Source organism: Anguilla anguilla, chromosome 8, assembly GCF_013347855.1.
Source record: "Anguilla anguilla isolate fAngAng1 chromosome 8, fAngAng1.pri, whole genome shotgun sequence".
NCBI classification, from domain to species: domain Eukaryota; kingdom Metazoa; phylum Chordata; class Actinopteri; order Anguilliformes; family Anguillidae; genus Anguilla; species Anguilla anguilla.
In genome coordinates, this window is record NC_049208.1 from 51,388,200 (window position 1) to 51,400,246 (window position 12,047).

General features: G+C 48.2%; 1 protein-coding gene across 4 annotated transcripts; it reads left to right on the plus strand.

The window, feature by feature from the left end:
* Nucleotides 1-43: 43 nt before the first annotated feature.
* usf2 (upstream transcription factor 2, c-fos interacting) lies at nucleotides 44-11,016 on the plus strand. 4 transcript variants are annotated; one of them, XR_004766637.1, is made up of 11 exons: nucleotides 44-464; nucleotides 2,271-2,308; nucleotides 2,619-2,737; nucleotides 4,249-4,365; nucleotides 5,337-5,493; nucleotides 5,786-5,873; nucleotides 5,991-6,049; nucleotides 7,247-7,341; nucleotides 7,729-7,857; nucleotides 8,628-10,014; nucleotides 10,083-11,016. XR_004766637.1 is itself a non-coding variant. In XM_035430587.1 (10 exons), the coding sequence occupies exons 1-10, from the start codon at nucleotides 427-429 to the stop codon at nucleotides 8,715-8,717; spliced, it is 930 nt and encodes a 309-aa protein (XP_035286478.1). In that variant the 5' UTR covers nucleotides 44-426; the 3' UTR covers nucleotides 8,718-11,016. The 4 variants fall into 4 exon arrangements, 1 of the variants encoding a protein (XP_035286478.1); XR_004766636.1 differs by having other exon boundaries at nucleotides 8,628-10,010; XR_004766635.1 differs by having other exon boundaries at nucleotides 8,628-9,936; nucleotides 10,009-11,016.
* The last annotated feature ends 1,031 nt before the right edge of the window (nucleotides 11,017-12,047 follow it).

Here is a 12,047-nt window from a genome sequence, read left to right on the forward strand (position 1 = left end):
TATTACCAGCAACACCAGCCTCAAATTTACGGACTGAAACAGACAATTCAGCGCAATTGTACCATAGCAAGTAACGTTAATCTGGTTCGAGTAAAAACGGAAAGAATTATTAAAACTGCAATTAAAATGAAAGGAACCATTTAAAAACCCACAAATCTGAAAACATAGTCTTGGTCGCACCCCTGCTTAAACGATCGGGCTATCCACGTACGCATACGGCCTTTCCGCTTTAACGCAGGAAAAAACACAGCACAGCGACACGAAACTCGAACCCAGCAGCCGTCTCCATTTTAATTCCAAGCCCGTTTGTACCTCACGTGTTCTGGACTGTCTTTCTCACATGACCGGTGTGTTTGTCCCCGTGATCAACACTTCCATCTCCATCTGTCTGTGTCCCTGAATATCACGTTTTAATTTTTAACCCCCATGGATATGCTAGAACAGGGTTTGGACACCACTACGAGGTAAGAAGTCGTCTTTTCTAATCGCATGGCTTCCGCGGCCCACTGCCCTTTTCTAGCCTTGGTAGCTTACTAGCCCCGTTAAAATATAAATTAAGTTAGCTAGCTAGCTTGTCAGTTACCGAACTGATACAATGTTAACGTTATCAAGAAGTTTTTTAGCGGCTAGCAAGATAGCTGGGTAGCAAGATTCCTCTTGTAACCGTAGCATAAACTTTACGCATTTATCGACTGGCACTATTGCGGACATTGCATTGGCTAACTACCGTAAGGCTAGCAACATGTAAACATGATTAGACTAACATTAAATATGCTTGCAGTTTGATAGCTTACTGTAACGTTAGCGATGAAGTTCGCCACTTAGCTGCAAACTATCATATGCTGTAACCAACTTCTCTATTATGAATTAGACAGGTGACATAATTAGTTGGGGCTATGTGACTTGGCTAGTTAGTGCTAGTTGTGCCCGTAGCAATAGCTAGCTAATTCTCAGAATTTACAGGGATAGTGGAAGCTAGATTCTTTGTGAGTTATCTGGCTACATAGTTAATTAAGCACGCAGCAGTCAGCCAGTTAACAAGATTAATATTTTGTTGTACAATGTTCCGTTTTACTATACGATCACATATGGATAACGTTGTCATTTGGAGCTAGCTTATTAGCATATGTAGTAGATGGTTAGCTGTCAATTATTCAGTCGAGAACCGGTCAAACACACGCCTTTGTGTTCGCTCTGCGTGCCTGTAGAGCAGGGGGTGCACAGAATCCCTCCATGACTGGTGGGAGGTCTTTTTATATCGATATTCATATTTTAATAAAGTTGATATTGTTTTCTTTGTAGTTACTTTATGGTTCTCAGTTGGGTTCTCTCCGTGATCTTTGTTTGACAGTTTCTGCAACGATACAATCAGAATAGAAAGTTGTATTTTTAGAAAGAAAAAAACAATTGTATCTAGGCCTATCTTGTGATGTGTTAATGTCACTGACACTACATTTGTGTTTGTTTTATTTGTGTTTATTCATTTTTCTGTGAAGCTTCTGCCTTACGTGATAGATGTATTCAAGTAATAAGGGCAAGCACTTTTGAAGATATTATTTTTTCATCTGAAGTATCAAATGTTTATTTATTTATTTATTTACACACACACACACACACACACACACACACACATATGTGGAAAAATCAGGCTCCCAGGCTCTCGTTTTCGGGAGAGCCTTTTACAATCAAAATCAAATCGTTAAAAAGAGCCGATGGGTGTAAATTAAATTAAATGGAAGACTAATTATTATTTTTAACATTTAAAATTACAGACAAGAACATAAATGCCTTTCAGAAACAGTCGATAGGCAAGCTGCCAAGGAAATAAATCACTGTTCTCCAGTCAGTGTTGTGCATCTTGTTTTATGTCGACGTTTTAATTGTGTCTTCCCTCTTTGAAGGCGGGCAGTACACTACAGGGAGAGACTCTTAAATTTCTTCAGTGGAAGATAACTGCAGAAAGGGCCTGCTTTTCAGATTTCAAAACAAAGAATGATGCTTGACATTTTTAGGAAATAGAACGATTACGTTTTTGTCGTTATATTTTTATTTAGTGCTCACTCTAAATCTTCTGACTAGTAGGGCTGGAAAACAATGATAAAGACGTGCTTCGGGTTTAGGCGTAGGCCTACATAATTTGCAGCTAGCTGACGTCGCGTGCTCAGAACATATGTTGTCTTCCATCCCCTTATAATTGATGACGGAAACGTGCAATTGAATTAACATTTGCAAATGCGGCATTGACCGAACGATCTCTCCATTTCTCACAGTCACGAGAAACAGGAAACGGGGGAAGCTCTGCAGGAAGGTAGGTCTCGCAATGTCCCGGATATGCAATGTTCCAAATTAAGAGGGAAGGAATCGAATTTTGCACATATGTACATAAATGCAAATTAGAATAGAGAAAGCATTGATTGCAAGACCACTTTTTGTCACACCACAGTTACATTGTTTGATTTAGCTTTTACCTAAATACTCTCCAGGACCAGTGTTATATGAAAGTTATATAGCAGACCCCTGCTATATACCGTACCATAGCTCCGATTCGGCAGTGAGTTGTCATGCAGTGATGATTAGCCTTGTTGAGTACCCTCACCTGATTTTTTGTAAATTCTCAGAGGACGTTCACGGCAGGGAGAAGCACTCCACGATCGCCATAGCGAACATTCAGGAGACGGGCACCTTCACCGATCACAATGTCCAGTACCAGTTCCGCACAGAGAACAGTGGTGGACAGGTGAGCCCTGCCTGAGACGAGACGGCCCTGATTCGGTCACGCATTGAACGCATGGTGCTGACTGTGTAAACTGTGTACGGGCTATTGGTCGTACTTCCGACGCTGAATTCCTAATAGACCGTTTCTGAGCGGATGGAAATGGAAACTCAAACATTGTCTCTCCAGTGTGTCTGCATCGGCTGGGGCGGCAGTGTATTGTAATGGTCAGAGGCCTGTGGGGCAGTACTGTGGCTCAGAGGCCTGTGGGGCAGTACTGTGGCTCAGAGGCCTGTGGGGCGGTGCTCACTGTGGCTCAGAGGCCTGTGGGGCAGTGCACACTGTGGCTCAGAGGCCTGTGTGGCAGTACTGTGGCTCAGAGGCCTGTGGGGCAGTGCACACTGTGGCTCAGAGGCCTGTGTGGCAGTACTGTGGCTCAGAGGCCTGTGTGGCAGTACTGTGGCTCAGAGGCCTGTGGGGCAGTACTGTGGCTCAGAGGCCTGTGGGGCAGTACTGTGGCTCAGAGGCCTGTGGGGCGGTGCTCACTGTGGCTCAGAGGCCTGTGGGGCAGTGCACACTGTGGCTCAGAGGCCTGTGGGGCAGTACACACTGTGGCTCAGAGGCCTGTGGGGCAGTGCACACTGTGGCTCAGAGGCCTGTGGGGCGGTGCACACTGTGGCTCAGAGGCCTGTGGGGCAGTGCACACTGTGGCTCAGAGGCCTGTGGGGCGGTGCTCTCTGTGGCTCAGAGGCCTGTGGGGCAGTACTGTGGCTCAGAGGCCTGTGGGGCGGTGCACACTGTGGCTCAGAGGCCTGTGGGGCGGTGCATACTGTGGCTCAGAGGCCTGTGGGGCGGTGCACACTGTGGCTCAGAGGCCTGTGTGGCGGTGCTCACTGTGGCTCAGAGGCCTGTGGGGCGGTGCTCACTGTGGCTCAGAGGCCTGTGGGGCGGTACTGTGGCTCAGAGGCCTGTGGGGCAGTGCTCACTGTGGCTCAGAGGCCTGTGGGGCGGTACTGTGGCTCAGAGGCCTGTGGGGCAGTGCACACTGTGGCTCAGAGGCCTGTGGGGCGGTGCTCACTGTGGCTCAGAGGCCTGTGGGGCAGTGCACACTGTGGCCATGTTGTCACCCAGGGAAGGCTGCAGTTTGTCGGGCGTTCCCTGCCTCAGCAGTTCTTACCACAATCGCCGGTTCATCAGGAATGGTGGCAGTTTAGTGTACAGCTGGGCAACAGGGGAATAAAGAAAATGGGAATAAAAATTTGGGTTGGAATGAAGGTGAATCGCCCAGCACAGCCCTGAGGCATGTGTGCTAGCTGGTGCACAGACCTCCGAGGTCGTGGACATGCAGTCACGCCTTCATCCGGTGATTGATGAGGGGGTCAGAGGTCACTTATGTACAGACGCACCTTTATCATGTGATTAATGGGGGTCAGGGGTCAGGGGCAGGCCGGCTCACGTCCTCGTGAACAGAGGCCCTGTCTCCGCGGGCGGCCGCGCTCAGCGTGGCCCGGAGTAAACGACCGTCTGTCCTCCAGGTGACGTACCGCGTGGTCCAGCTGACGGACGACCAGATAGAGGCGGGAGGCGATGGGGGCGGGGCCGTCAGCGTGGTCTCTGCTGCCGCCTTCTCAGGGGCGCAAGCGGTCGCACAGGTACGCGTGTGTGTGAGTGTGTGTGTGTGCGTGTGTGTGAGTGTGTGTGTGTGTGCGTGTGTGTGTGTGCCTGTGTGTGTGTGCCTGTGAGTGTGTGTGTGTGCCTGTGTGTGTGTGCGTGTGCGTGTGTCTGTGTGTACGCGTGTGTGTATGTGTCTGTGTGTGAGTGTGTGAGTGTGTGTGTGTGTGTGTGTGTGTGCCTGTGTGTGTGTGCGTGTGAGTGTGTGCGTGTGTGTGTGCGTGCGTGTGTGTGTGTGTGTGCATGTACGTGTGTGTGTGCGTGCGCGTGCGCGTGCGTGTGCGTGTGCGCGTGTGTATGTGAGTGTGTGTGTGCCTGTGTGTGTGTGCGTGTGTGTGTGTGTGTGTCTCTGTGTGCGTGCGTGTGTGCGTGTGTGAGTGTGTGTGTGTGTGTGTGTGTGCGTGTGTGTGTGTGTCTGTGTGTACGCGTGTGTGTATGTGTCTGTGTGTGCGCGTGTGTGTGTTTGAGTGTGTGTGGGTACATGTGTGTGCATGTGTGTGTGTGTGTTTGTGTGCGTGTGTGTCTGCGTGTGTGTGTGCGTGTGTGTACAAGCTTTTATGTGTGAATACACATGTACAGTGCCATGAAAAAGTATTTGCCCCCTTCCTGATTTCCTCTATAATTTCATTTTCACAATGAATGGTTTCAGATCTTTATACACAATGTACTATTAGTCAAAGTGAAACTGAGTCTAAACAAAACACAATTTAAAAAATATTATTTCATTTATTTAGTGAAACATCAAAGATCCGTATCACCCATTTGAAACAAGATTTACCCCCCCTTGTTACTCAATCAACAAATTAAACAAATTCAAATGATAATTAGATTCAGCTGATTGAAGACGGCCAGGCTTGATTGCAGCCAGCCCTGTTGAATCTTAACCTCGCTCATACTGAATGAAAATTTGTGACTGTGAGTGTGCTGCTTTTCTGTGGCCCGTTGTCCGTAGGCCGTGATCCAGAACCCCTTCAGTAACGGCGGGAGCCCCGCCGGGGACTCTGTGTCGGGGGAGACGCGGTTCTACTTCCCCGCTACCGCCGTTAGCGATGGGACTGGCGCTGTGTCCGTACAGGCGACCGCTGATCCCAGCCTGACTCAGGCCGGAGGTGAGAGCACCCTGAGAACACACACACGCGCACGCACATGCACTCACACACTCACACACGCACGCACGCTCACACTCACACACTTATACACACACACACACACACACACACACTCACACACTTATACACACACACACACTCACACACTTATACACATACACTCACACACACAGTGCCACACACACACACACACACACACAGTGTATCACAGAGCGTGTTTCGATTAACACGTTCCTCAGGTTTGCAGAATAGCGAGCGAATGACGTCTCTGTCCCTCCCTCCCTGCCCTCAGGCCAGCTGTACGTGATGATGAACACCCCTGACGTGCTGCAGACCGTAGCGCCTCGGACCATCGCCCCCCGCACGCACCCGTACACCACGTGAGCGCCCCCTCTCCCCGCTGCCCGTCCCACCCCGCTCACCCTGACGGGACGTCCCGTACCGGGATAAGCGCGCGTGTGCATGTGTGCAACCCGCTCTCTTGTCTCCCTCTGCAGGAAGCTGGATGGGCCTCGGGTGCCAAGAGATGATAGGAGGAGGGCACAGCACAATGAAGGTGAACTACATTTCCCACGATCCCACGGATGGATCAGTGCCCTAGAACACTCTCGCGTATAGACACATTCAGGCTGTGACTAATTCAGAGATGAGGCCGATTCGCTAATGGATTGTGCTTCTTATGTGGCTCATAAGACCAGCACAGTCACCCAAAAAAGGCGCTTATAACTCGTTCAGATGCACAACGATTCTCTCCTGATGGTGGCACTGTGTGCTTTTTCTATTGGTATGTCCGCTGAGAAAGATGTTTCATTGGAAAAACCTACAATTTCTGCTTAAATTTGCTTCTCAGTTGAAAATCTTTAGGTTCGTTTGACTGAGGAAAAAATTTGCAGCGACTTCCTCCACCAGAGGGCATTGCTAAGCTGTACTTTCACATATGAACACAAAAATTCAGTTTGGGTGTAGCGCTTCCCGTAGACATTGTCAAATGTGTTGGCCTTTCTTATAGACAAAATTCCCCCCTTTGAACGAATTCCAGAATTTCACATTGTTGTAGGACAGAAAAGGTGAGGAGGGATTTATACCAGGTCAATGCTAAACGTTATGTGTCTCTACGTTATTATTTTCGTCCTCAGCGCATTAATAAATCTAAAGTACCTGGGTCAAACACTGGTGTACTCCTGAATTAAAACTTACACCTGGATATTCTCAAAAGCGAACGTTACTTGACTAAAAGTCACTTCTCATGAGTAAAATTCCTCAGTTTGTTATCGGAAATTTATAAGGATATTATGCCCTGGTAATTAAGGTGTTATATATACCTTATGGTAGCTTTTTTTAAACTAACAAGCATAATTAATATAAAAACCAAACATAGTATTACTAATGTGTGAATTATAATATATACAGCAAATTTTACAAAGCAAAATATTTCTAAATAACTTTTACTAAATGATTGCAGTATACATTATATCTGTGTACTTCCTGTACGTTATGCTGGTCCTCAACCCTGTTCCTGGAGCTCTACTGTCCTGTAGGTTTTCATTTCAACCCTGATTTGGCACACCTGACTCTACTAATTGGCAGCTCAAGGAGATCTCTAGCTGTTGAATGAGGTGTGCTTTTCTCGGGTTGGAGTGAAAACCTACAGGACAGTCGATCTCCTGGAACAGGGTTGGGAACCACCGCGCTGAACGGACACAGCGGGTGCGAGCGATAAATTTGGCTGTAAAGCTCTCGTGTATTATTGCAGTGGAGAGACGGAGGAGAGACAAGATCAACAACTGGATCGTCACCCTGTCCAAGATGATCCCCGACTGCACCATTGACAGCACCAAGACTGGCGCAGTAAGTTACCCGTGTGTGTGTGAGTGTGTTTGTCTGTGTCTGCATGCCTGTGTGTGTGTGTGTGTGTGGCATGTGCACATCTGTGTGTTCAGATGAACAGCTCAAACTGGGCTATAGAAGGGGACCTGCAGCCTTTGTGCTCTGTGGCCGGATGTGTGTGTGTGTGTGTGTGTGTGTGTGTTTGAGGCACTGTGTGTGTGCGTGTGGCACTGTGTGTGTGTGTGTGTGTGGCACTGTGTGTGGCACTGTGTGTGTGTATGTGGTATTGTGTGTGTGTGTGTGTGGTACTGTGTGTGTGGTATTGTGTGTGTGTGTGGTACTGTGTGTGTGTGTGTGTGTGTGTGTGTGTGTGTTTGCATATTTTTCACTCTCTCCCTATTCGCTCAGAGCAAAGGCGGGATTCTGTCCAAGGCCTGCGACTACATCCAGGAGCTCCGGCAGAACAACCAGCGGCTGCAGGACAGCTTCAAGGATGTGGAGAGAGTGCAGGTGGACAACGAGCTGCTTCGACAGCAGGTACGCGTACTGCTACGGGGAGCTAGCGCTGGCTGTGGGTAAAGTGCTCTCTGTGCTACAGGGAGGCTAACGCTAGCTGTGGGTAAAGGGCTCTCTGTGCTACAGGGAGGCTAACGCTAGCTGTGGGTAAAGGGCTCTCTGTGCTACAGGGAGGCTAACGCTAGCTGTGGGTAAAGGGCTCTCTGTGCTACAGGGAGGCTAACGCTAGCTGTGGGTAAAGGGCTCTCTGTGCTATAGGGAGGCTAACGCTAGCTGTGGGTAAAGGGCTCTCTGTGCTGCAGGGAGGCTAACGCTAGCTGTGGGTAAAGGGCTCTCTGTGCTACAAGGAGGCTAACGCTAGCTGTGAGTAAAGGGCTCTCTGTGCTATAGGGAGGCTAACACTAGCTGTGGGTAAAGGGCTCTCTGTGCTGCAGGGAGGCTAACGCTAGCTGTGGGTAAAGGGCTCTCTGTGCTACAAGGAGGCTAACGCTAGCTGTGGGTAAAGGGCTCTCTGTGCTATAGGGAGGCTAACGCTAGCTGTGGGTAAAGGGCTCTCTGTGCTGCAGGGAGGCTAACGCTAGCTGTGGGTAAAGGGCTCTCTTTGCTACAAGGAGGCTAACGCTAGCTGTGAGTAAAGGGCTCTCTGTGCTATAGGGAGGCTAACACTAGCTGTGGGTAAAGGGCTCTCTGTGCTGCAGGGAGGCTAACGCTAGCTGTGGGTAAAGGGCTCTCTGTGCTACAAGGAGGCTAACGCTAGCTGTGGGTAAAGGGCTCTACTCTCCCTGCTACAGATCGAGGAGCTGAAGGGTGAAAACGCCCTCCTGCGGGCTCAGCTGCAGCAGCACGGAATCGAAGTCGCGGGGGAGACGGTGTCCCAGTGAGACGGGAGGCGTGGTACGACGGGACGGGACAGGGGGAAGAGGAAGAGGACCACACCACCGAAGAAGAGTGGCCCTCTGTGATTCTTCTTCCCCTGCGCACGCTGGACTCCTGTTGTACCGGCGGACTGCACACTGTACTGCTTTCTCCTCCTTCCACTTCTACACAAACTCTCACAACGTTCTCACAACGTTCCTGCCCACAAGCAGCAGGATGGCTTCTTCCTCTCTTATGTGTGCCCATTATGAATCAAGGTCAATCTTCCATACGCATTATCACCATTTTGGTCTATTCTCAGCATATTTCCGGTTGTTTTTAGTTGTTAAATTTTTTTGTTTTAATTTTTAGAAACATTTTTTGTCCTTCATTGTAGCTTGTTGGCAGTTCTGATATGTCTGCGTTGTGCGATGCGAGTTGCGGAGGTGAGCTGAGGGAAACGCGAGGTTGCGGTTGGTTTTGCAGGGCTGTGCAGGATCAGACAGGATGGCCTGGCTTGGCTCGGCTCGGCCTGGCTTGGCTCGGCTCGGCCCGGCTCGGCCCGGCTCGGCTCGGCTCGGCCCGGCTCGGCTCGGCTCGGCTCGGCTCGGCTCTGTTTGGCCCCCCTCGTCACAGCACCCCGCTTTCTCACTCTGTTGGGTTGAGTTCTGTGACCGTTCTTCAGTTCATCAGTTGACAGTACAGCCCGCTGTATCAGATCACCGATTTTTGTAGACGATTGAATAATTGCCGTGCTTTTTAAAAAAAATTTTTTTTTTTTAATATGACCGCGTGCGTGTTATCCCCCTGACACCGTGCGGACGGTGTGCGGTGGCAGAGGTGAGGTGAGGATGTGAGAAGCTTCAGGATGACGGACAAAAGTTCTGCGACTTGTTCGTTCTTTTTTTTTTTTTTTTTTAAGGAGGCAGTGTGCGGGGATCGTTGCGACTGTAGCCTGTGGATGTGTGTATGGGAGTTTGCCAATGTCTGTGTCTAGTGAGTGAGTGTGTGTCTGTGTGTGTGTGTGTGTGTGTGCACAAGCACATATGCATGTGTGTCTGTTGCGTGAGTCTGAATCTATATTAGTTGATAGGAGTATATTTGAGAGTCATTGGTGCATGAATAATTTTTCAGTTAATAAATGTGCGTGTGTGTGTTCGCGTTCACATGTTCGCGCACGTGTGTCTGGTGTGGTTCTGTGGCGGGTATGTGTGTGTGTGTGTGTGTGTGTAGGTGTGTGTGTGTGTGTTAGCGTTCACGTGTCCGTGCACGCGCGTCTGGTGTGTTTCTGCCTCGGGGACGTGTGTGTGTATGTAGGTGTGTGTGTGTTCACGTGTCCGCGCACGCGTGTCTGGTGTGTTTCTGCCTCGGGGACGTGTGTGTGTATGTAGGTGTGTGTGTGTGTGTGTTCACGTGTCCGCGCACGCGTGTCTGGTGTGGTTCTGTGGTGGGCGTGTGTTTATCTGCTAGTTGATCATTATGCTAGTCCGTCGTTCCGCGCACCGCGCGTCGTGTTCGGAGAGGAGGAATCACAGCACTGAGCCTTTTTTCGGCCTAATTAAGATGCAAACGCTTTTGCCTGTACCTGCGAAAAAATGTACATAGAAGGGTATTTCATTTAGGGATTTGATGAACTGTTAAATGTACACATTATTTTGGTTTTAGCTTTTTTATTTTTTTATTTTTTCCCCCCCGTGAGTGACCTTCATGAGGTTATGAGGTTTCTGAATGATTCGTTGTTTGAGGCCAGAAGAGGCTCAACTGAGTGGCCAATAATTGACGTTCTTCTGCGTGCGTTTCCGATCTTTCACCTCCTGGCCCGAGAGACTTCACTGCGCTGTCTACAAACAGCCTGTCCTAAGTTCTGCAATATTGACTGCTTTATTGGGAAAGAAGTGATTTGTGTGACAGTTCCAGAAAAAAAAAGAAAGATTTGATAACCTAGCCGCTAAATTCTGGTCTTTTAATGTAAATCCATATTTTGGTGTACCACAGTCTGAATTTCTAGATTTAGAATTTTGGTAGATTTTCTAAATCTAATTAGCGTTAATTTGTTTTATTTACCAGTTAGTGTAGGCTGGAGGCCGAAACCATAAAAAAAGACAATTTTTTGTTTTAAAAAAAAAAAAAAACAAGAAAACAAAGATATTTATTTGTATCTTTTTTAATGTTGAATAAATACAGCCACCAGATAAGCAACAGCAATGGACCAATGGGAGGTCCCTTTCTGTGAACTAATCTCACCTGTAGCATGTTTATAGACTGGCAAAGATGGGACTTTTATAAATAACAAGGAAAAAAAAAATAAAGACTTGCTGAATGATTTGTCTGAATGTGGTCTGTCCTTTGTGTCTTGACCTGATTATTATTTGCCCTCCCCCTTTGTAAGAGCCGTAAGGGCTTCTGGCCACTTGCCTGTAGGGAGTTCCCTGTTTCACATCCACTTCCCTCTGTAGACATGCTCAGAGTAATGTCCCTCCCTCCCTCAGCATGTGTTTGTCTGCCTGTGAGTTTGGGGTGAGATCTAATCCCTCCTTCTACCTGTGAGTTTGGCATATCTGATTCCTCCTCCTCACTGTGAGTTTGGGGTGAGATCTGATCCCTCCTCCTCACTGTGAGTTTGGGGTGAGATCTGATGTCCCGTCTCCCTGTGAGTTTGGAGCAAGATCTGATCCCCCCTCACTGTAAGTTTGGGGTGAGATCGAATCCCTCCTCCTACCTGTGAGTTTGGCATGATATCTGATTCCTCCTCCTCACTGTGAGTTTGGAGTCAGATCTAATCCCTCCTACCTGTGAGTTTGGGGTGAGATCTAATCCCTCCTCCTACCTATGAGTTTGGCATGATATCTGATTCCTCCTCCTCACTGTGAGTTTGGAGTCAGATCTAATCCCTCCTACCTGTGAGTTTGGGGTGAGATCTAATCCCTCCTCCTACCTGTGAGTTTGCAGTAAGATCTAATTCTTCCTGTTTGGAGTAAGAGGTCTGGTGCATCAATGACCACTAGTGAGCTTTGGCCAACTTCTGTGCCAGTATTTTATTTAAAAAGCAATAAAGCCAATTTTCTACAGTTTCTGGATCAATGTATACAATCTATACACATTATACGTGCTATAATGGAAACATAACCATCATAAAAAGCTTCTTACCCATTTAGTCTCCTTCACTGAACTAGCAATTTCATTAAGACAATTGATTCACAACAGATCCTATTCCTGCAGTTTCATAATCCCCATTATTTTTTAGAGCTTATTTATTGTTATGCATGTCTGGTATATAAAAAGCTTATACCTGCTGGGCAGGTAGTGATTAATACGGTTTCCCCTTCCACCACAACACTGCCCTGTGATTGGCTGAG